This window comes from Salvelinus namaycush, chromosome 34 (assembly GCF_016432855.1).
Source record: "Salvelinus namaycush isolate Seneca chromosome 34, SaNama_1.0, whole genome shotgun sequence".
Taxonomy (NCBI): Eukaryota; Metazoa; Chordata; class Actinopteri; order Salmoniformes; family Salmonidae; genus Salvelinus; species Salvelinus namaycush.
This window is the reverse complement of record NC_052340.1, coordinates 3,017,746-3,043,233: the sequence shown is the minus strand read 5'-3', so window position 1 is coordinate 3,043,233 and position 25,488 is coordinate 3,017,746. Positions and strand designations below refer to the sequence as shown.

General features: G+C 43.7%; 1 protein-coding gene across 1 annotated transcript; it reads right to left on the bottom strand.

The window, feature by feature from the left end:
- Positions 1-5,278: 5,278 nt before the first annotated feature.
- Positions 5,279-24,962, bottom strand: LOC120028348 (serine/threonine-protein phosphatase 2A 65 kDa regulatory subunit A beta isoform). Its single transcript, XM_038973565.1, has 15 exons — positions 24,837-24,962; positions 22,305-22,395; positions 20,631-20,731; positions 20,253-20,485; positions 19,910-20,057; positions 19,337-19,492; positions 18,290-18,404; positions 18,102-18,172; positions 17,248-17,382; positions 16,136-16,309; positions 15,635-15,695; positions 8,465-8,619; positions 7,319-7,461; positions 6,907-6,998; positions 5,279-6,643 (listed from the first exon to the last, which is right to left on the bottom strand). Exons 1-15 carry the CDS (start codon positions 24,912-24,914, stop codon positions 6,627-6,629), a joined length of 1,770 nt encoding a protein of 589 aa, XP_038829493.1. The 5' UTR covers positions 24,915-24,962; the 3' UTR covers positions 5,279-6,626.
- Positions 24,963-25,488: the final 526 nt, after the last annotated feature.

Below are 25,488 nucleotides of genomic sequence, written 5' to 3'. Positions count from 1 at the left end.
TTAGATCGACGATCACTTACCAGCTTTTCGACCAGAAATTAGATTTCCCTGAATTGGATCCTTTGTTTGAACTCCCTGAGGCAGTTCCATTCACCCGAACCCCTGAGAAGAGGAATACGGACTGTGCTCCTAGTCACACTCAGGAGGCATGCATACCATCCACCGCTTCCGAGTATATTACTCGCTAACATTCAGTCTCTGGACAACAAAGTATACAAGCTCAGGGTGAAGATCTCCTTCCAGAGAGACATCAGGGACTGTAACATACTCTGTTTCACGAAATCATGTCTCTCTGCGGATATACTGCCCCCGTCCATTCAGCCAGCAGGGTGGAGGTATATGTTTACTGATTTACTACTCGTGGTGTGATTGTGGTAACGTACAGGAACTCAAGTAATTTTGTTCTCCCGATCTGGAAAACCTCACCATCAAATGCCGACCGCATTACCTCCCGAGATAACATTCTTTGGCTCGCAAGGAACTACACTGTACTGGAAACCACATATCCTGAGGCCGCATTTATTGTAGCTTAGGACTTTATTACACATCTCCTGTGCTACTTGCTCATCGAGCACTCTTGACCATTGCTATTCCCCCATCTGGGAGAGCTACAAAGTCCTCCCCCCCCCCAACTCTTCGGCAAATCAGATCACACCTTTGCCTCTGATTGTATAACATGTGTAGATCTCATGTTCTCCTTTGAGATCAATCATAGCCTACCACCCCCTCTCCCACATCCCCCTATTTTCTCCCACATCTCCCTAGTTTTGATGTCATCACTATTATTCTACAATGTAGAAAATTGTAAACATAAAGAAAAACCCTTGAATGAGTAGGTGTGTCCAAACTTTTCTCTGGTACTGTACATACTTTCCTAACTCTAAAATGTCCCGAAATAATCTACAACATCAGAGTATTTTTTAAATCGAACTGTTAGTGATGCAATATGCATATATTTAGATGGCTTTCTTTCATTGATCCCTATTTTCTGAACCTGTTCTCATAATGTATTCTAGTCTTGTCGACAAAATTCAAATGAAAGGTACACCGTATTTAAAGGGATGGATTCAAATAAATGTACTTAAAACCCTATTGAATGAAAACTCCATGAGAAAATCTGTTGGCCAGCAAGTGGGAGGTTTTTTAGTGGTTGAATTAAATGTATTCAGTATACGCAAGGGGAAGCCTGGTACACGCCTGCATAAAGTAAGTCTGAATACCAACTACTGAGAAGTGCCTAGGAAAGGCATAGATTTTTTAAGTCGAAATTGGGCCCCTGCTGTAAACCCTCCCACTTGCTGGCCAAAAGATTTTCTCATGGAGTTTTCATTCAATAGGGTTTTAAGTACATTTATTTTAATCCATCCCTTTAAATGTGGTGTACATTTAATTAGAATTTCCTCAACAGACTCACTAGAATATATGAAGAGAACGGTTCAGAATATTTGGGATAAATTAAAGAAAGCTATGTAAATACATGCATATTTGTCTCCTTTTCGGCAGCAATTGGTAGGTTAAAAAATACTCTGATCTTCTACGTTATTTAGGGTTAGGAAAGTATTGATGAATAATACAAAAACAGGTTTGGAGAGCCTTAAAGCACAAAATATATTGGTGAATCAAAAACAGTGGTTTGATTCATCCTGAAAGTTGCCATATTCAATTGTTCAATACATGAAAAGTGTACAATTAGGGTTGAACATTAGTCCTATAAATGTACCCTAATAATCCTCACTAATCATGGAACTGTGATGACAACAGTCATCGTGAACTGTGCGCCAGGCTCCAGGTTTAAACTGCTATGTACAGTGCATTCGGAAAGTATTCAGACCCCTTCCCTTTTTCCACATTTTGTTACGTTACAACCTTATTCTAAAATGGATTAAATCAAAATTTGTCCTCCTCAATTCACACACAATACCCCATAATGACAAAGCGAAAACAGCCTTTTAGAATTTAAAACAGAAATACCTTATTTACATAGGTATTCAGACCCTTTGCTATGAGATTCAAAATTGAGCTCGGTTGAATCTTGTTTCCATTGATCATCCTTGAGATGTTTCTACAACTTGATTGGAGTCTGCCTGTGGTAAATATAATTGATTAGACATGATTTGGAAAGGCACACACCTGTCTTTATAAGGGTCCCACAGTTGACAGTACATGTCAGAGCCAAAAACCAAGACATGAGGTCGAAGGAATCTTCCGTAGAGCGCCGAGACAGGATTGTTTTGAGCATCAGATCTGGGGAAGGGTACCAAAACATTTCTCGCGCATTGAAGGTCCCCAAAAACACAGTGGCCTCCATCATTCTTAAATGGAAGAAGTTTGGAACTACGAAGACTCTTCCTATAGCTGGGTGCCCAGCCAAACTGAACAATCGGGTGAGAAGGGCCTTGGCCAGGGAGGTGACCAAGAACCCAATGGTCACTCTGACAGAGCTCCAGAGTTCCTCTGTGGAGAACCTTCCAGAAGGACAACCATCTCTGCAGCACTCTACCGATCAGGCCTTTATGGTAGAGTGGCCAGACATCAGCCACTGATCAGTAAAATACACATGACAGCCCGCTTGGAGTTACCAAAAGGCACCCTCTCCACTACGGCCCCGTCGATGGGGATGAGGGTGTGCTCAGGACTCTCAGACCATGAGAAATAAGATTCTCTGGTCTGATGAAACCAAGATTGATCTCTTTGGCCTGAATCTCAAGGTGGAGGAAACCTGGAACCATCTCTACGGTGAAGCATGGTGGTGGCAGCATCATGCTGTGGGGATGTTTTTCAGCAGCAGGGACTGTCCGACCAGTCAGAATCGAGGGAAAGATCAATGGAGCAAAGTACAGAGAGATCCTTGATGAAAACCTGCTGCAGAGCGCATTCAGGACCTCAGACTGGGGCGAAGGTTCACCTTCCAACAGAACAACAACTATAAGCACACAGCCAAGACAACAAAATATTTAAGTGCATTTGAACGGGGTATGGTAGTAGGTGCCAGGCACACCGGTTTGAGTGTGTCAAGAACTGCAACACTGCTTGGTTTTTCACACTCAACAGTGTATCAAGAATAGTCCACCACCGAAAGGACATCCAGCCAACTTGACACAACTGTGGGTAGCATTGGAGTCAACATGAGCCAGCATCCCTGTGGAACGCTTTTGATCCCTTGTAGAGTCCATGTCCCCAACGAATTGAGGCTGTTCTTAGGGGAAAAGGGGAGGGGTGCAAACTCAATATTAGGAAGGTGTTAATGTTTGGTATACTCAGTGTAAATGTACGTTGATATAACTGACAGTGACTACCGATAGTGGCTAATATTTAACGGGATACAAATTGTAAAAAATACAGTGCGAAGTCCAGCCATATATTTAAAACATTCTAGAAATCACAAATCAACTTGATTGGTTTGGCGCTATACTATACATTTACACATGGCTACAGAAGTCTATAGCTTGGGTCTCCAAATTGTATCGCAAGTTATAAGGCCAGCATTTCATAAACTTCACTGTGGAAAAGGTGATATGTTGGTTGATATGCTTCAGTTTGCTGCCACGTCTGGTTTCACTTCTCCAGTGACAAAATAGATCTAAATCAATTGTAATTTATATTTACAATCCCCTTATCCAAACAGTTTACTCATTTACCTAGCTCTTATATATTTTTAAATTACAGTGCATGGAGAATGGTGTTTCTATCGAAAAAAAATAAGTAGAGGTTGTTCCACTTTCAACGGTGGCTCAATCTTATAAATTATGTTGCGCGCAAAGGTCGTGGAATTATGAGGGAATTAAGTCTAAATCAGAATACGGCGTAGTCACCTCCGCCACACCTTCATTCGCATGCTTAAGTACAGTCAGAACACGCTTAGAGAGAAGTGCATACCAAATTAATTACACCCATTAACGTGCTAAACTCAGGTCAGAATTAGGAGTTTTGGCGTGACAGGCTAAGCTTCTCTGCTGTTTTGGTCCCGTGGCTATCATATAAGAAGAGCCTGATGCAAACCATTACGCATACTGTGTGTGACAGAGCAGAGCAGTGGCGGTTCCCCCCCCCCCTTCAGCACTCAATATATCACAAAAGATACAAAATATCAGCATAATATAAATGTCTTTTAAGTTAGCATTGGAAATTCCCCTTACTGAGCTCAGGACCTAGTCAATACAATCACAGAAAACATTGATGTCACCTAAATGAAAGTTAACCAAATCAATAATGTGCTCGTTAGGTTGTAATCGTTTTTCTGCAGGCTACACACATTATCATGATGAAACTGTGTGAAATGATATCCAATGGTTTGTATGCTAGTTGGACAGAAAACGGAATATTGTCGCTGTATGTGTAATAGCATAGCAAGCAACATAGGCTAGTATAACACTTATGTGTGTTACATGCATCATATTATACTCAAAGAGATGACATAGCTGCATTCCTTTATCTTTTGCGCGTTTCTCCTAAACTGGGCACCTGATGGATTATACCTTTTCTTATCAATTTGTGTTGATTTGGCACTCGAGCATCAATACATTACCCATCCCCCAACACAGTCAACCAAGAGTCAAGACTAAATCAATTCACCTTTGTGTGCAGACTGGTTTTATATTACTCTTAACAATTTCGCACAAACCAGAAAAAAAATGCAACAATATGTCTGAAACTATATAGTCACAGGATTATGAATGAATTGTGGTTTATTTGGTAGCATTTCATAGTATGACTGATTTCACTAATTGCATTAGTACTGTACAAAGTTAAATGTGCACTATTTGATAGATTCCCCCGCTCCCCCTACAGTACCTCGGGCTTCAAGCGGGGAGTTCTGAGGTCAACCTACCCCCACCCCATCTCGAACTTCTGAGTAGGAGACCTTCCCAGGCAGTAGCCTGCCTAGCTCACAAACTAGAATCAGGGCGCCCACTCCGACAAGGTTAATTGACTCAGTCCCACAAGGTGACATATCATTGATGTGACGTGCAAATGAGCGATAGATAACCGATTGCGCAAACGTCACCATTCAGAATTTTTGTGGGGCCTCCCCGTGCTGCCCCCGGCAAGATGTGGGCCTGGCCGGCTGCCCATGTCGCCTATACCTAACTCCGCCACTGGAGTAGTCTTTAATCTTGCTCATTACGGTGCTGCTGTGCAACATCATTTCGCTGACTACCTTTAAGGTAGCAAAAATCTGTAAACTCCTTGGGTGTGCAGACAACTAAACAGCTACAATACTAAAATGCTAAAGTTTATATTGTATGGTTCCTAGAGTAAAAGAAAATCAGTCAACAGCCAAATCTTTATATTACTTTATTCAGTTCAAGATAAAGTACAGCATCACAATTGTGAAGAGATTTAATAAAAACCAAAGTGGGGTCTTCATGATATGGGAAAATCAAGGTTTATTTATTTAAGAGACCGATGGGAAATTGACCGTAATTGACCAAATCATTCACACTCTTCTCATCCTATAAAACATTATGCAACCACCTACACAGAGCCCTGCTATTCTTAGTGCTCCCGTCATTTTAGCTGTAGTGGCCAGCCTTGTTTAACTGACTGACAACCCGTGAGGAATGATGCCTTGTCTTTAGAGAACAGAAAACATTTTGACATACAATTAGGACAATCAAGAGTTAAACCTTATGAAAACTTGCAACAAAAAAAAAGCCATTGCTCATCAGTAATTGGCACAACAATTAAGAGCAATATAGCAAGAGAGACTGTGGTCAAATTCTCCCACTGTTCCCCCCTGCGTCAAACAAACAGACTTGTGGATACCATTTGTCTCGGTGTGCAGTTTGAACGAAGTTGCTAACTAGCGTTAGCGCTAGTTCACTTTGGCTCATGAAACTACCTTCATACTGGACACAGACAAAAAATTAAACAAACAAATGGTATCCAAGTTCATCTAACTCCGGGGAAGTAGATACAGGGCATCATTGCTAAAATCAAAGTATCCCTTTAAGTCTAGATAGAAATGAGTAACCCACAACCAATGTCCTCAAACAAATTAAACCATAATTCATTGTACACACACACACAGGACAGAAAGAGAGGATGGGGTGCTGCACAACAGCTTTTCTGAATACATGAGAAATGTCCCAGGAGAGGAAGCAGCACATGTAAACAAATCTGTGGGTGCCTTAGCCTTGCGGTTCTTCACAAGCAAATAAAACAGCCTTCCTCACCATCTGCTGCAGCAATAGCATGTGTCTAGCACTTAGACAAGCAACCAAGAGATGGCTTGCGTGTTCTGGGTGCGTCGTACAGAGAAATGTGGCAGCGAAAGGGGCCGTGCTAATAGTAACGTTACAGTCAACGGCTATGTACGTACGGGGAGGAATGTGTGGGTCAAACCAGCAATGTTACTTATGCACAGTGGTCAGCATACTGTGCTTAAAATGCATGTTTCATCACACTTGGAGAAGCAAAAGATTTACAGCGAGGGGAAATTAGAAGCCTGCGCTTTTCTTGGACATTTTATTTTCAGAGTAAAAAAAAAAAGAACAATAGATGTTAATAGGGGCCATTAATTCACCATTTGCTCTTGAACATCAATAAATATATTGTGAAAAGTGTCTTCAATGTCGTGCCATCTTGGGTTTTTGTTTCCTCTGGATAGCCAAGCTTGGGTTGGTTTATGCCAGGGCCAGAACTATGGGGAAAAACATAAGGAATCAGCAGAATGACAAGATGGACTAACGTTCACATTGGGCAACACATTCAGCATTGTGGAATGCTCAGATATACATAATATAGAAACAGCCTAACAAACATGCTTCTTTGACATGTAGCACAAGGACCTACGGCAACTCAATTAAGGACATGTATATCAGCAATGTTCCACAATGTGCCAAAACTGAACGTGGCCCTATGAGGAGACTTCATAGAAGAAAATGGACAGTGTACTATACTTGCCACGTATAGCTTCCTGGGCAAAGTACTTAACATCCATATCGGTGTCTGTGGCTAGTTTCTCCAGGACTGGTTTCACCTCGGTCTGCAGGGCACTGAGAAAAACAAAAAGTTTCAGACAAAGCACACCTTTTCCCCACACTCCCATGCCATAACGGATTAGCTGAGTGCTAGAATTAAGAATGGACATCTAGGTCATGTTCAGTAGACGCAAAACATACTGTGACGGAATAACAAATGAGCATCCTTACTGGACCAGTTCAAGCAAGAGCCTCCTCTGTTTCAAAATATTTTCTCCCATTTTGTGCCTACTGAACACGACCCCGATGTAGACTGTACAATTCATTGGAGATGGTTGTTCAGGTATGCCTGAACGATATGAACGAGGGCTTTGTGGTGGATGAGGAGGACCTACTTGCTGTCCAGGACAGGGCCGATCTTCTGGAGGGACTTGGCCACATTGAAGCGCACATTGGCCACCTGGTCGTTGGACATCTTGAGGACCACGGGCAGCATATGCTTAGTGGTGATGTCCTGGCCACAGGCCTCAGACAGTGACTGGGGTGGATGGCACGGAAACCAACAACGCATAAACAAATGATTGTTAGACAAGTGACTAAGTCGCTCTGGATAAGAGCATTGATAAATGCCTAAAATATCAGGATGTAAAATAAAGTCATGATAAAACAGTACGATTTAGTTTTAAAACAAAAGTTTTTCAAAAATGCTTGGTTTAAATCCATCTGAGGTTTAATGACATGAGCCCTATACTACGAATCAGGTTTGAAAGGTAAGCGAGGCAACTTTGGTCAACTGAGTTTAACGCGGGATAACCGGTCATACGAAAGTGTCTCGCCTTTTAGCCAGGTACATTTCTACGCAAAGAATCCTTCATAACTAACCTGCTCCAGGGCAGGCCGCTAACTCCACTTACCCTGAATGAAATGACAGAGCCGCGAGGTGAGGACCACTGAAATCAGATTCCCTCCCTTTAGCAAAGATTGCATCATCCGCTTAATTTGAGGAAGACTGATTCAATATTTTATGAATCAAATGTGTTAATAGTAATAAAATACACATCACACATTTAGTGTGACAGCATGCATTTGAAAGTTCACACACAGTAAAACTTTTGTATGACTTAATACAATCATTTTATTGATGGGGGGGGGGGGGAGCTGTTTGTGCATTGTTGTGCTTTTCAATGCACTACTGATACGTAATAAAATACCCACTTCTAATATCCTGTTTTACGCCATAGCCTGCAAAATTTGCAAGATCTTCTTTCCTGTTGATTTCGGCAAAAGTCAAAATGTGGCATTGAATCGCCCATGGATTGATGGTTCAGCATCAACTCAATGAATAGTTTGGCGTTCGACTACCCATGTGCGACATGCACACGAAGGTACAAGCCACTTTATTTGGCGGCAGCTACATGATCAATATCCACCTTGGTAATATGGCTAGCTCTATAAAAACCTGAGTAGATCTAGCTTCCATCTTAGTATAAGCCTATGGTCTCTGAGGGTTTGTGTGTGGTGTGAAGGTCAGGAGGACTCACGTTGATGCAGAAGAGCGTGGTCATCCTGTGCAGGTAGTTGGGGTCGTTGGCCATGCCCAGCACCTTGGGCACGATGGTGTTCTGGGCCCACTCGGCTCCAAACTTCTCCACCAGCTTCATCAAGTTACAGGTGGCTGCCTCGCGGATAGCGTATACTGTCGACAACACAAACACGCTTAGAGACCTTGGCCTGTAGAACTAGATAGAAATTTGGACTAGTAGTATATTTGTTGTAGTTGTCAGAAAGAAAAAAAAAAGATTGTGTCAGAGCTTTCCTTTACCAAACTATAATATTATTTTAACTTGGTGGACCTATTGACTAGCATTTCTCAATTGAAATGGCAATCTTACCAAAAAGAAAATGTGTACAAAACTCAATTACACAGATCAAAGTTCAATTTAGACATTCAAACTCTACAAGAGTAGGCAGTCAGTACAATACTCAGTAAAAACCTCAAATAACCAGCCCTTGAAAATGTTTGCCAGGATTCTTGGTTCTTTGAGCTCTTTCCATTCCAGTTTGGCAGCTATCTTTGGATTATTGTCACAGTTTGTTTGCCTTGTAACAAATAAATATTGGCAAAAATCCCATTCGCATGGAAAACATGTCCATCAGTAATCATGGCTAAAGAGGCTAGCGAATGCACAACTGCTCAAAACACTCAACTGTGCCCAGAATACAGTGACTTGACATCTGGGTACACACAAGCCTGATTTCCAGATAATCGATACTAGCTGTTGGACAAAGAGCGGGAGACCAGGGTGCCTGGGTACAACACATTTCTAAACCACTGACTAACCGAACCCTATTTGGCCCCTAATACAGCAATAAACAGACTGCTAGAGAACCACGTTGGGGTTAGAAGAACCATGCCAATAGCCTGTGGAGCCACAATGGGATATTAAAACCTGTGTGACACTGGCCGTGTCCAAAATCGGTCTTACCAACTTCTTACTAAAACTACATACTGTGCTAATCATACTACTTGGAACGTACTGTTTAGTATAAAATGTATGCGATAGGCCAAAAGAGATGCAATCTCGCTGTTGAAGGCTTTATGTACAGGTTGGCTGATAATGATTCTGAACAGTCAGATTGCAGCTTCTCGTCATAGTTGCTGACTAAGACGGGAATCGTAGGTGGCTCTTGGTCCAGCTCGTTGTGTTGATACCACGTCTTGTTTTGAGGTGTTTTGACAGATGTTATGCAGTACTTCCCCTGTATTCAATTAGCATAAATTTGAAACGCAAACACACCCCACCACTCCAAATTTGCCAGGTACTCACTGATGTGCATAAAAGGGATATACCTGCAAGAAAGTGGTCAATAAGGGGGTCAAATACACTGCTCAAAAAAATAAAGGGAACACTTAAACAGCACAATGTAACTCCAAGTTAATCACACTTCTGTGAAATCAAACTGTCCACTTAGGAAGCAACACTGATTGACAATACATTTCACATGCTGTTGTGCAAATGCAATAGACAAAAGGTGGAAATTAAAGGCAATTAGCAAGATACCCCCAATAAAGGAGTGATTCTGCAGGTGGTGACCACAGACCACTTCTCAGTTCCTATGCTTCCTGGCTGATGTTTTGGTCACTTTTGAATGCTGGCGGTGCTCTCACTCTAGTGGTAGCATGAGACGGAGTCTACAACCCACACAAGTGGCTCAGGTAGTGCAGCTCATCCAGGATGGCACATCAATGCGAGCTGTGGCAAGAAGGTTTGCTGTGTCTGTCAGCGTAGTGTCCAGAGCATGGAGGCGCTACCAGGAGACAGGCCAGTACATCAGGAGACGTGGAGGAGGCCGTAGGAGGGCAACAACCCAGCAGCAGGACAGCTACCTCCGCCTTTGAGCAGGAGGAGCACTGCCAGAGCCTTGCAAAATGACCTCCAGCAGGCCACAAATGTGCATGTGTCTGCTCAAACGGTCAGAAACAGACTCCATGAGGGTGGTATGAGGGCCCGACGTCCACAGGTGGGGGTTGTGCTTACAGCCCAACACCGTGCAGGACGTTTGGCATTTGCCAGAGAACACCAAGATTGGCAAATTCGCCACTGGCGCCCTGTGCTCTTCACAGATGAAAGCAGGTTCACACTGAGCACATGAGCACATGTGACAGACGTGACAGAGTCTGGAGACGCCGTGGAGAACGTTCTGCTACCTGCAACATCCTCCAGCATGACCGGTTGGCGGTGGGTCAGTCATGGTGTGGGGTGGCATTTCTTTGTGGGGCCGCACAGCCCTCCATGTGCTCGCCAGAGGTAGCCTGACTGCCATTAGGTACCGAGATGAGATCCTCAGAGCCCTTGTGAGACCATATGCTGACACATGCACATTTGTGGCCTGCTGGAGGTCATTTTGCAGGGCTCTGGCAGTGCTCCTCCTGCTCAAAGGCGGAGGTAGCGGTCCTGCTGCTGGGTTGTTGCCCTCCTACGGCCTCCTCCACGTCTCCTGATGTACTGGCCTGTCTCCTGGTAGCGCCTCCATGCTCTGGACACTACGCTGACAACACAGCAAACCTTCTTGCCACAGCTCGCATTGATGTGCCATCCTGGATGAGCTGCACTACCTGAGCCACTTGTGTGGGTTGTAGACTCCGTCTCATGCTACCACTAGAGTGAGAGCACCGCCAGCATTCAAAAGTGACCAAAACATCAGCCAGGAAGCATAGGAACTGAGAAGTGGTCTGTGGTCACCACCTGCAGAATCACTCCTTTATTGGGGGTGTCTTGCTAATTGCCTATAATTTCCACCTTTTGTCTATTCCATTTGCACAACAGCATGTGAAATTTATTGTCAATCAGTGTTGCTTCCTAAGTGGACAGTTTGATTTCACAGAAGTGTGATTGACTTGGAGTTACATTGTGTTGTTTAAGTGTTCCCTTTATTTTTTTGAGCAGTGTACATTATAGTACCAGCCCAAAGTTTGGACACCTACTCATTCAAGGGTTCTTTATTTTTTACTATTTTCTACATTTTAGAATAATAGTGAAGACATCAAAACTATGAAATAACATATTGAATCGTGTAGTAAATCGTAGTTTTACATTGCAGCCACCGTCACAAATAGCACCAAAACAGCCAAAATAATTACAGAGAGCAACGTGAAATAAATAAATACTCATCATAAAACATTTATGAAAAATACATGTTGTACAGCAAATGAAAGATAAACATCTTGTGAATCCAGCCAATATTTCCGATTTTTTAAAGTGTTTTACAGCGAAAACACAACATATATTTATGTTAGCTCACCACAATATCCAAAAACACACCGCCATTTTTCCACCGCAAAGGCAGCTTTCACAAAACCCACAAATAGAGATAAAATGAATCACTAACCTTTGAACAACTTCATCAGATGACAGTCTTATAACATCATGTTATACAATACATTTATGTTTTGTTCGAAAATGTGCATATTTATAGCTACAAATCCTGGTTTTACATTGTGAATATGGCGCCAAAATGCACCAAATTGTCCGAAGAAATTTTGGACAGTCACGTCATCTAACCAAAAAACTCATTATAAACTTTGCTAAAAAATACATGTTGTACAGCAAATGAAAGATACACTGGTTCTTAGTGCAACCGCTGTGTTAGATTTAAAAAAAATAACTTTAGTACAAAGCACAGCATGCAATATTCTGAGACAGCGCCCAGCCATTCTCCGCCATGTTGGAGCCAACATATTCCACAAAAATACGAAACATCATAAATGTTCTCTTACCTTTGATGATCTTCCATCAGAATGCAGTGCAAGGAGTCCTAGTTCCACAATAAATCGTTGTTTTGTTTTAGAATGTCCATTTCTTCTGTCGAATTAGCAACTTTGGCTAGCATGGTGGAGCGCACATGTCCATGAACTCTTGGCGCATGGAACGAAAAACTCCAAAAGTCATAATAAAAGTCGAATAAACTGGTCAAACTCAGTTGAAAAACCATCTTTATGATGTTTTTCTGATATGTATCCAATAACTTCCAAGACGGAGCATTTCGTCGTGTCTACCTAATGCATTGCAGAAAACAATATGGTGCTCTGGTGCGCAGCAAAATACTGCCAATATGGCAGACCTGTCACTCCAAAAGCTCTCATTAGGTCTCACATCAAGCTAGACACCCCATTCAACATTCTACTGCCTGTTGACATCTAGTGGAAGGCGTATGAAGTGCATACAGATCCATAAATAAAAGGCAATTGAATAGGCAAGGCCTTACACAGAGACCCATTTTCAGAATTTTCACTTCCTGTTTGGAAGTTTGCTGCCAAATGAGTTCTGTTTTACTGACAGATATAATTCAAACAGTTTTAGAAACTTCAGAGTGTTTTCTATCCAATAGTAATAATAATATGCATATCGTATGATCTAGAACAGAGCACGAGGCCGTTTAATTTGGGCACGATTTTTCCCCAAAGTGGAAATGGCACCCCCTATTTCCAAGATTAACACTCTTGGTATTCTCTCAACCAGCTTCCCCTAGAACGCTTTTCCAACAGTCTTGGCATTCCCACATATGCTAAGCACATGTTGGCTGCTTTTCCTTCACTCTGCGGTCCAACTCATCCCAAACCATCTCAATTGAGTTGAGATCGGGTGATTGTGGAGGACAGGTCATCTGATGCAGCACTCCATCACGCTCCTTTTTGGTCAAATAGCCCTTACACAGCCTGGGGTGTGTTGGGTCATTGTCCTGTTGAAAAACAAATTATCGTCCACTAAGCGCAAACCAGATGGGATGGCAGAACGCTATGGTTGCCATGCTGGTTAAATGTGCCTTGAATTCCAAATATACAATTGACAGTGTCACCAGCAAATCACCCCGACACACCACCTCCTCCATGCTTCACGGTGGGAACCACACATGCGGAGATCTGTTCACCTACTCTGCGTCTCACAAAGACACGGCGGATGGAACCAAGAATCTCAAACTTGGACTCATCAGACCAAATTACAGATTTCCACCGGTCTAATGTCCATTGTTTGTGTTTCTTGGCCCAAGGAAGTCTCTTCTTCTTATTGGTGTCCTTTAGAAGTGGTTTGTTTGCAGCAATTAGGCCATGAAGGCCTGATTCACACAGTTTCCTCTGAACAGCTGCTGTTGAGATGTGTTTGTTACTTGAACTCTGAAGCATTTATTTGGTCTGCAATTTCTGAGGCTGGTAACTTATGAACTTATCCTCTGCGGAAGAGGTAACTCTGGGTCTTCCTTTCCTGTGGCGGTCCTCATGAGAGTTATATCATAGCACTTGATGTTTTTGCAACTGCACTTCAAAGTTATTGAAATTTTCCAGATTGACTGAACTTCATGTCTTAAAGTAATGATGGACTGTCGTTTCTCTTTGCTTATTTGAGCTGTTCTTGCCATAATATGGACAAATCTTCTGTATTCCCCCCCATCTTGTCACAACACAACCGATTGGCTCAAATGCATTAAGAAGGAATTCCACAAACTAACAAGGCACACCTGTTAATTGAAATGCATTCCAGGTGACTACCTCATGAAGCTGGTTGAGAGAATGCCAAGAGTGTGCAAAGCTGTCATCAAGGCTACTTTGAAGAATCTAAAATGTATTTTGAGAAACACTTTTGCGCTTACTACATGATTCCATGTGTGTCATTTCATAGTTGTGATACCTTCACTATTATTCTACAATGTAGAAAATATTCAAAGTAAAAGAAACATCCTTGAATGAGTAGGTGTCCAAACTTGACTGGTGTGCGTGTGTATTTTTCCAGGTAACTACCACATCTATCTGAAATTGGTATTTGAGTAAGTCAGATAGCACAACTGGGCATAAGCAATTGCAAAAACTTCACACTTTCTCTCAGCCCCATGGCAAAATGTGGTGAACTACAGAAAATTAGCTTGAAAACAAATAATCTCTGCTGTCAAGAAAGCATAACATGTCAGTCAGAAACAGCAGCCCTCCACACTTTGCCACCGCTGCTGAAAAAAACTAAGGGAAACTCACGTCTAAGCTAATATGGCAAACATTAGTTAGCAAGCTAACCAACAACTGTAACAATGTTTGAGAGACAAGTGCTCATTGTGTAAATGTATTTATGTTTCAATAAACATTTGGAGACTAAATACAGTCTACATGTTGTCAACAGTCTAAGCCAGAGTCCCCCGCTAGATTTTACCCATAGTTGGGTAAGCAACGGTTTTGTTGCTAAACGACCAACCCGTCTAAAGAACAATCTAAAAAGGGAGCAGGTAAAAAATGTATTCTGCTGACATTCAAAGGCAGAGCGAAGAGACGTAGCCAACAAGGTCTCCATATCACATGCAAATCAAACCAGCGCATTCAAAACACCAAAAATACGTAAACTGCAAGATGCGCCTATTTTCAGAGTGGGGTTGTTACAATACCGACATTTTACTAACAATGTGATAACAGGCCAAGTATCACCAGTATCGTGATAACCAGGGTTTGTCCCACCCCCCCAGGATGCCTGTTCCCGTACTCTATACGTTCTGCACAAAAACCTGTCCCTGATAGTCACATCTCTACAGGCTACTGCAGAAAATAGCTGATTTGCTCATATTCAAATGCCTTCCTGTTACGGTGTATTACAGTATGGTTTGTATCCTAATTGGCACCCGATTCCCTATATAGTGCCCTACTTTTTATTAGAGCCCTATGGGTATTGGACTCCCGAGAGGCACAGCAGTCTAAGGCCCTGCATCTCAGTGCTAGAGGCGTCACTACAGACCCTGGTTCGATTCCAGGCTGTATCACAACTGACTTGCCTAGTTAAAAAATAAAAAAAATAAAGTAGTGCACAATATAGGGGATATGGTGCCATTTGGGTTGCAGCCCATTGCAGTAGTTTTCCCATTCTATCCAGCTCAGCTACAGAGGGCAGCATGCAATTAAGGAGAGAGAATTTGGCCTCTCCCAGTCTAAGTCACTGGGTTGTCATCAGACCTTTGTCATTGGCACAGCCGTGAAGCTTAAAGAGAGCTGCAGCCTGACGTGTCTCCATCTCTGCCCCCCCCAAACCACATAGGATGCAGGGGAGGAGGGAAGCAGTGAGAGCAGCATGGGACACGATCCTTCTGGGACGTGACTCCTCCTCTGTCCAATGGAGGAGGACACTAACTACTGACTAAGCTCACAGAGGACAAGTGTGACGTGTATGGGGGAGGGGTCTTACCGTGGTCAATGAGCCATGCCATGCAGAGGGTGTTCAGCTTCTCATCAAAGAACTCCACTCCCTGGAAAAGAGCAATTAGGAGAATAATTATCTAAACCATTTGCATATCCAAACAATACAGTGCAAGCAACACTATTATTGAATAGGGTTCCAATTCAACCAAAAATTGAGTTCTACTCAGAAAGCAAAAATAAAGCTAGCTGAATTACTTATACTTTGCATAGCTCTTTTTTTACAAATTCATGGATGATATTAGTGACGAGCACTTGCCCACCATAAATTGTGGCACATATGCATGGCACGAGGCAGATGTAGGCCACAGACAGATGTGTGATTAGGGGGAAGGGAGGATGTGACAGACAGGTCTTCTGAGGTGGGACTGGAGGGGGTTCTGATCAAAAGTAGTGCACTATATAGGGAAAAAAGTGCAAGGGCTCTAGTTACAAGTAGAGCACTATATAGGGAATAGGGCGCCGTTTGGGGACGCAGCCGATGACTCACCAGCTGTCCGGCCAACAGGGGCATATACTCGATAATGGCCAGACGGACCCTCCACTTGGCGTCCTCGGCCAGCTCCACGATAGCAGGCAGCAGCGACTGGGAGAGCTGGCGGATGCCGATCACCTCGTTGACACAGTCCAGGTTGGAGATGATGTTGAGGCGCACCTCAGGGCACTGCAGGGCAAGAGAGAGGGATCTCTTGTTTAAGTTGTGGGGACAATTACATTTCATATGTCTGTCTTCCTTTAAGAATGAAAGCCATTTTATTTCAAGCGGTCTTAAAAAAAAAAGTGGCAAAAATCATTGTGACAGCTATTGCATCCCCATCTGCTTATAATGATGCCCATCTTGGCTCCAATCGACATGACATTAGCAACAAAGGCTAAACGAATTGCCAAAGACCTTCCGCCAGTCCCAGACCCTTGATTCTTAGCCTCAGAATGTGCAGACAGATTTCACATCAAGCATTTTGTGACCCTAATAGGAGATGACAGATAGCAGCCAGCTGAGATACTAAATATATGGAGTAGAAATATCGAAGAAAACAGATATTTTTTTATATCCGTGAGTCATTTGGGGTGTTTCGCACCTCGGTTGTCCGTTCTGACTGTAATCCTTTATGACATAAACCCTGTCAAGTCAGCTTTGGCTGCGAGGCAAACTAGAACATCTTTTAATAGGAAGGCTGTCAGGGCAATTTCCCTCATCTACCCAAACCTTCCACTCTGGTATTAATAAACCACCAGAGATACGTAAATGTGTCGGCCAGGATTTTAGCTGCGATACACGTTACATTTAGGAAGGATGTGTCAGAAAGAAACCACACGTCACTGAAATTCGCATCAAATAGCCTAGCACCACTAGAACAAATGTCACCAGGGAAAAGGTTCAAACCCTATAAGGGTCATCCCTAGGTTTTTACTCCGGTAGGGAGCCAGCCAGGTACATCTGATCCTGAACCAGGTCAATAGCATTAGAGGATATTAAGAGGGTGATCAGATCAGACTAGACACGCGAGACATTTCTCCAAGTCCAGGCAGCCCCCCCCCCACCCTCAGCCATTTGGTACTTAATGAATAGAACGAGTAGGAGCAGTAGTGACTGGTGTTTACCTCGTCCTTGAGCTGGGCCAGGAACAGGGGCAGCAGGTGCTCCACTGTGTTGTCTTTGCCCAGGATGGTGGACAGGCCCATGATGACAGAGGCCAGGGCAGACTTCACGTGCTGGCTGGTGTCAGACACCAGTTCCTGTCAGAGGAGAAAGAGTCAGACATTGCAGTGGACAGTGACAACAACATTAGGAAAATGTATGCACTACAGTAAGTCGCTCTGGATAAGAGCATGTGCTAAATAACTAAAATGTAAAAGCTTTTTTTTTTATTTTAGGTTGGGGATGTTCCTAGAAGAGATGTTTTTCCCAAACAAAATATATTTTCTAAATAAAAGAGTGTTATTTAAACTCAGGAACCAACCAGTCAGTCCTAACACTTCGACAGAATAGAAATGATGTGGTTTGGAAGTAATTTAGAATACAACAGTGCCCCCTGCTGTCCAAAGGCTATACTGAGCGCAACTCCTCATCTAGCCATAGACCCCAACCTACAAAAGCATTATATCCTCATGGCTCACCTATAGAAAGTACAGTCAAAAACAACCAGTTCCTCAGTTTAGCAGCTCAGTACAGACACTCGTGATAAAAATTGATTTGTGGGTGTAAAAATATCTGCTACTTCCGCATTTGCACTTCTGAACACAAGAAATTGATTGACATGCGTTATTGTCGAGACTTCAGAACACATCTTTTATTTTTTAGATAAGTTATTTTTTTGGCCCCTTCATGACTCATGGGTGCTCAGAATTACTTCCATCGAGTGAGAAATTGACAGGTCAAAGAAACCTGCATACGTAAGTTAGCAGAATAATAAAGGGATAAAAGTGAACAGTGATTTTTTTTTTTTTTTTTTTACCTTGACACAGGACAGAATGTGAGTCATGATGATGGTCTCTCTGCTGTCTTCTGGAAGGTTCTCGCAAAACTCTGAGGACAGAAATCGGGATTGTAAATACCGTGGTCTATTAGACGGTAAAAGCTTCTCATCCAAACCATTATTTCAACATAGGCTTTATGACTGGCAGATAGCATCCAGACACTCACCCTTGACCTTTTTGGCGGCAGCGGATCGGACCTCAGCCTCACAGTCCTTGAGCAGGTTCTGGAAGGCTGGGACGAGGTCGTTCTTGGTGATCTCTGGGCCTACTGCTTTCTGGAGCTGTGGAGTCAGTGACAAGGCATTTAACACCCACCACTAAACCACCGTGTGAGACTCCATAACCAACACACTTAACTGATGGGATTCAAGTTGGGAACACACAGGCTACAAAGTCCATAACAGCAAGGGGTAAAGTCCACACAACGATTTTCCATTGCCAGGCTTTAATGTGAGTGGATGTTTCCTGCCAACTGTTAAATTGGTTGAGGGAACTTCTACCACAAACTATGGGCATGGCAATTAACATCCAGCAGAGCTCTCCATCTACGGCTCTGACAATCCCCCTTTTAACCTTGCTCCGATTTGCTGATCAACACACTAATCGAATGGGATTTTGGGTCGGGAACATATGCTACCAAAGTTCATGGTGGCAAGGGAGAAAGTGGTAGAAGACCTTTCAGTAAGCGTGGTGCACAAAAAAAACATTTGCTAAGCTTTAATTTGTGAGAGGTTGCCTGGAAGCTTTTATATTGATTGACTGAACTTCTATAACATTATAGAACAGTGGCAACATGACCCATTTGATACTAAATGACGAGAGAAGGTCATATGGGTTAGAAATCAATGGATTAGTGTAGTGAATGTAAGTGGTAAAGAAAACAATAAGAACGGTCTACGCTGGGGGACTATGAACAATACAGGCCCCCATTACTGTCCTGCTATCCATGTCCACTCTATTCCCCCTTGGATTGTATTACTTAAGTTCAATACAGTAATGCACTGAAAATATAACTCCTCCTAGACACAAATTTGAGCAATTGCATCTGCCAAATCTCTCAATTTGGCACAACATTTTTACTGGTAGGCAGTTTTAAAGTGACCACTGAATATCAGCCCCCCCCCCATTACGTCCATTCCAGGTTCAGTAAAGCAGCAAATATTTTTGAGCCATTATGGATACATGCAACACATCAATGTTTCCACGTGCTCACCTCAGAGAACTTGTCAGCCACCATGTAGCGGACCCTCCAGGACTTATCCTCGGCGGCCTGGCGCAGGGTGGGCATCACCAGGGTCTCCAGGTCCTCCTGGGGCAGCAGCGAGGCGATGCTCACACAGGCTTCCACGGCCAGCAGGCGCACTGAGTCCTACAGGCGGGGGGGGGGGGGGGGGGGGGGGGGGGGGTTGGCGACCATGGGATTATTACTGATTCTGTACCAATTTAATAAAATACTGTCGCAACACCATAGAAATGCATAGAGGGAACATGCAATTCCCCCATGGGCCGGATTTCATGGTGCAACTGCTGAGGCGTTGGGTTAACAATAGCTATACCCGGTTTTGAGTCCCAGTTGGGGCGACCTATTGAAGTCGCTGAAATATGACTGTTCTAAGCCCATTCAATATTCATCCATCCCCATTCAAAAACATCTCATTTGTATGGCCATGTTATTTCCATTGGCAACAAGCCAGTCGGTTTAGCAAATAGCTGGAAGAATTCCACGCACTTCCCACCGCAATGTTACAGGACACCCCGTGTGCGTGTTATCAGTACATGCATGTACCTGCTCATCAGAGGCCAGTGCGGTGAAGAGGGAGATGATGTCACTCTTGACATAGTCCAGCTCCAGAACCTTGGCGAATTCCCCAAGCTTGGAGGCTGCGGCGCGGCGCACCATGGGAGTGTCATCTGAGCACAAAGTGCGGAAATGCCTGTGGAGAGAACACCCCACCCACCGTCAGACCATACATCCATTGGATTGGCTCTCTGATTGACTTGGGCCTGCAAGGCTAGTATGTGACTACAGAAGGTGGGTGCATTGGACCCCTGATATGATAAAGTAATGTCCGCACCTCTAATATTTCAATCCCATTGGGATCTTAGTCCCGCCTAATATAGTTACTCACTGGCGTATTTCAGCCTTGACAGTGCTGGACACGCGGGGGTAGCAGACGCTGAACAGGCCACAGGCGGAGGTGCGGGAGGTGAACCAGTCACCACTGGCCAGCCTCTTCACCAGGGGCTCAAAGTGCACCTCCAGGTCCACAGGAGAGTGCTCCTGGGAGATCTTACGCAGAGACTCTACCGCCTTGTCTCGCACAACCGTTTCCTCCACGGTAGCCAGGCTCTCCAGCGGCGGCTGCGGAGAAAGACACAGGGACATAAATGTGCGCATGTGTAGCTGACTGGATAAGTTTAAAAAAAAATAAAGTGTTGTCAGGTCTGTTGAATATCTGTATGCATTATATGCTCAGTGACAGATTTTGTTTGCAACAGATACGTACCAGCAGACAGTGAACGTATTCAGGGCCTCCCACCAGCATGGTGAAGTTTCCCAGCTGCTCAGCCAAGGCAAGAAGCACCTCATCCTCATCATAGATGGTGTCTACAAGAGGTCAGGTGTGAAACATAATTAAGGGGAGGGCGACAACTCATAATGATTGCTGTAACTTGGTCTTAATTTTAGGACATACAGTGCATTCAGACCTTCACTTTTTCCACATTTTGTTACGTTACAGCCTTATTCTAAAATTGATTAAATTGTGTTTTCCTCAATCTACACACAATACCACATAATGACAAAGCAAAAATAGGTTGAGAAATTTTTGCAAGTTCATAAAAATGAAATATCACTTTCACATAACTATTCAGATCCTTTACTCAGTACTTTGTTGAAGTACCTTTGGCAGCGATTAGAGGCTAGAGTATTCTTGGGAATGACGCTACAAGCATGTCACACCTGTATTTGGGGAGTTCCTCCCATTTCTCTCTGCAGATCCTCTCAAGCTGTTAGGTTGGATGGGGAGCGTCACTGCAAGGGTATTTTCAGGGCTCAACAAAGATGTTTGATCGGGTTCAAGTCTGAGCTCTGGCTGGGCCACTCAGGGACATTCAGAGACTTATCCCGAAGCCAATCTTGCGTTGTCTGGCTGTGTGCTTAGGGTTGTTGTCCTGTTGGAAGGTGAACCTTCGCCCCAGTCAGAGGTCCTGAGAAGGTTTTCATCAAGGATCACTCTGTACTTTGCTCCGTTCATCTTTCCCTCAATCCTGACTAGTCTCCCAGTCCCTTCCGCTAAAAAAACATCCCCACAGCATGATGCTGCCACCACCATGCTTCACCGTAGGGATGGTGCCATGTTTACTCCAGACATGACACTTGGCATCTTGACACAAACCAATCTTGGTTTCATCAGACCAGAGAATCATATTTTGGCAAACTCCAAGCGGGCTATCATGTGCCTGAGGAGTGGCTTACATCTGGCCACTATCATAAAGGCCTGATTGGTAGAGTGCTGCAGAGATGGTGGTCCTTCTGAATGGTTCTCCCATCTCCACAGAGGAGCTCTGTCAGAGTGACCATCGGGTTCTTGGTCATCTCCCTGACCAAGGCCCTTCTCCCCCGATTGCCCAGTGTGGCCAGCTCTAGGAAGAGTCTCGGTGTTTCCAAACTTATTTCATTTAATAATGACGGAGGCCACTGTGTTCTTTGGGACCTTCAATGCTGCAGAAATGTTTTGGTACCCTTCCCCAGATCTGTGCCTCAACACAATCCTGTCTCAGAGCTCTACGGACAATTCCGTCAACCTGAAGGCTTGGTTTTTGCTCTGGCATGCACTGTGGGACCTTAGACAGGTGTGTGCCTTCCCAAATCCTTTTCAATCAATTAACCATAGGTGGACTCCAATCAAGTTGTAGAAACAGCTCAAATATGATAAATGGAAACAGGATGCACCTGAGCTCAATTTCTAGTCTCAGAGAAAAGGGTCTGAATACTTATGTGAATAAGGTATTTATTTTACATTTTCAAACATTTCTAAAAACCTGTTTTCGCTTTGTCATTATGGGGTATGGTGTGTAAATTGATGAGGAACATTATGTATTTAATCCATTTTAGAATAAGGCTGTAACATAAAATGTGGAAAAAGTCATGGGGTCTGAATACTTTGAATGCACTGTACCTGTGAGGAAGGGGAGGAGTTCAGTGCGGGTCCTCTCCACTCCCAGGGCCAGTGCGATGGTAGACAGCTTCTTGATGCTGTTCAGTCGCAGCTGGGAAAGTAGACAATACCAGGAAATGTTATTACATAAAACTTACAAGAGATGCCACCATGATCTATAAAAAACATCTTAGCGTTTCAGTAAGGCCAACTAAAAATACTATTTCAGACGTGAGCATATTCCCATGTAGATGCCTTCCTATGAACATGATACAACCTTTTACTAGAGTATAGAAAATCGGTGTTTTTTAAATGATTTCAGAGACACCAAAGCAAGATGCAGATATAGTACACTGCTCAAAAAAATAAAGGGAACACTTAAACAACACAATGTAACTCCAAGTTAATCACACTTCTGTGAAATCAAACTGTCCACTTAAGAAGCAACACTGATTGACAATAAATTTCCCATGCTGTTGTGCAAATGGAATAGACAAAAGGTGGAAATTATAGGCAATTAGCAAGACACCCCCAATAAAGGAGTGATTCTGCAGGTGGTGACCACAGACCACTTCTCAGTTCCTATGCTTCCTGGCTGATGTTTTGGTCACTTTTGAATGCTGGCGGTGCTCTCACTCAAGTGGTAGCATGAGACGGAGTCTACAACCCACACAAGTGGCTCAGGAAGTGCAGCTCATCCAGGATGGCACATCAATGCGAGCTGTGGCAAGAAGGTTTGCTGTGTCTGTCAGCGTAGTGTCCAGAGCATGGAGGCGCTACCAGGAGACAGGCCAGTACATCAGGAGACGTGGAGGAGGCCGTAGGAGGGCAACAACCCAGCAGCAGGACCGCTACCTCCGCCTTTGAGCAGGAGGAGCACTGCCAGAGCCCTGCAAAATGACCTCCAGCAGGCCACAAATGTGCATGTGTCAGCATATGGTCTCACAAGGGCTCTGAGGATCTCATCTCGGTACCTAATGGCAGTCAGGCTACCTCTGGCGAGCACATGGAGGGCTGTGCGGCCCCACAAAGAAATGCCACCCCACACCATGACTGACCCACCGCCAAACCGGTCATGCTGGAGGATGTTGCAGGCAGCAGAACGTTCTCCACGGCGTCTCCAGACTCTGTCACGTCTGTCACATGTGCTCATGTGCTCAGTGTGAACCTGCTTTCATCTGTGAAGAGCACAGGGCGCCAGTGGCGAATTTGCCAATCTTGGTGTTCTCTGGCAAATGCCAAACGTCCTGCACGGTGTTGGGCTGTAAGCACAACCCTCACCTGTGGACGTCGGGCCCTCATACCACCCTCATGGAGTCTGTTTCTGACCGTTTGAGCAGACACATGCACATTTGTGGCCTGCTGGAGGTCATTTTGCAGGGCTCTGGCAGTGCTCCTCCTGCTCAAAGGCGGAGGTAGCGGTCCTGCTGCTGGGTTGTTGCCCTCCTACGGCCTCCTCCACGTCTCCTGATGTACTGGCCTGTCTCCTGGTAGCGCCTCCATGCTCTGGACACTACGCTGACAGACACAGCAAACCTTCTTGCCACAGCTCGCATTGATGTGCCATCCTGGATGAGCTGCACTTCCTGAGCCACTTGTGTGGGTTGTAGACTCCGTCTCATGCTACCACTTGAGTGAGAGCACCGCCAGCATTCAAAAGTGACCAAAACATCAGCCAGGAAGCATAGGAACTGAGAAGTGGTCTGTGGTCACCACCTGCAGAATCACTCCTTTATTGGGGGTGTCTTGCTAATTGCCTATAATTTCCACCTTTTGTCTATTCCATTTGCACAACAGCATGTGAAATTTATTGTCAATCAGTGTTGCTTCCTAAGTGGACAGTTTGATTTCACAGAAGTGTGATTGACTTGGAGTTACATTGTGTTGTTTAAGTGTTCCCTTTATTTTTTTGAGCAGTGTACATAACTAACCATGTCAGTAGTTACCTAGATAACTAGTTTGTTACAATAATGATAGTCTCACAACCATTACCAGGGTGGAGCTGGATGACCGACGGGTACAAGGAAGGAAGCTATGTAGTTAACGTTAGCAGCTATTGACATGAGTTTACAGTAAAGTTGTGTTTAGAGTACATTTTGATATTTCAGTAACAAAATAAAGTAACGTTAACTAGGTGCCTCTGCAAGTTAACATGCGAATTTGACCACCTAGTTAGATTACGTTTATTAACTAGTTAAGGTAGTTAGCTGCTAACTAGCATAGCGATAGTCGCCCAGCAAACTAACGTTAGCTAGTTACTAACGTTAGGTCACTTGGTTAACGTTAGCTAACACCGGTTAGTTATACACGGCAGTAACTAAATACGACATGCAGCTATTCCGTTTGATATTTATCACACCAAGAAACACGCTAACGTTAGCTATCTAGTTAGCCAGACTGGGTGCGCCAGGCAGACTTCACGAACAGGCCATGGCAAGGGGCCTCGGGATGTAAGGTACAGTTAGCTAGCTATCCTTTTTGAAATCAGACATGCTTAAGTAAAATAAACACCACCAATATAATACCTCGTATGAACAGAGCATATGTGATTACCTGCACATCCTCATTACGAAGCTCGTCAATGAGCACGGCGATGGGGTAAAGAGAATCATCTCCATCAGCTCCTGCCATTTTAGATTTGTGTTGCAGTAAGCCAAAAGTGAATCACTAGGACTCTCCTTTCTCTACGGCGTTTTATGGTTGTCACTAGTTACCACAGTCATTAAGTAATAAACCCCGCCTATTTCTACCATTTATCTTCTTAAAATCTGGTTTTAAACCAGACCCCAACTTTATGGCTAACCCTAAATTTAGATTAAGAGCTAAATATATATATTTTTCCTTTCCCATTTTTACGATATAGCCAATTTTTACTGTGTGGCTGTGGTAACTAGTGGAAACCGACTTTTATTTTGGAAGACGCGAGAGTATGATACCGGTAGTTGATGTTCTCGCTTGATTTGAAAGTTCACCAAAAAGGTCCCAGAGCCTGTGTAGGGATTTGAGAAGACATTTGAATAAGACTGAGCATTTTTTTGTTTACGTATTATTATTATTATTGAGTATATTCAGAGTAGAAAAGGCGAGAGGGATAACTTGGTCCGAAATCTGGCTTCCCCAGCAGGTTACGTTTTTCTTCTTTATCGCTTACCTAGCAAGGCGTATTTGTAAGGAGGTCAATGAGCCAGTCTTGAATACATCCCCA

Excerpts from the sequence above, each read along its gene's own strand:
- LOC120028348 (XM_038973565.1), bottom strand. The coding sequence starts at position 24,914 with ATGGCAGGAGCTGATGGAGATGATTCTCTTTACCCCATCGCCGTGCTC. Across the intron at positions 20,732-22,304 it reads ACTCCTCCCCTTCCTCACAG|ACACCATCTATGATGAGGAT; the intron begins GTACAGTGCATT and ends GACCTCTTGTAG. Across the intron at positions 8,620-15,634 it reads GGCATGGCTCATTGACCACG|TATACGCTATCCGCGAGGCA; the intron begins GTAAGACCCCTC and ends TGTTGTCGACAG.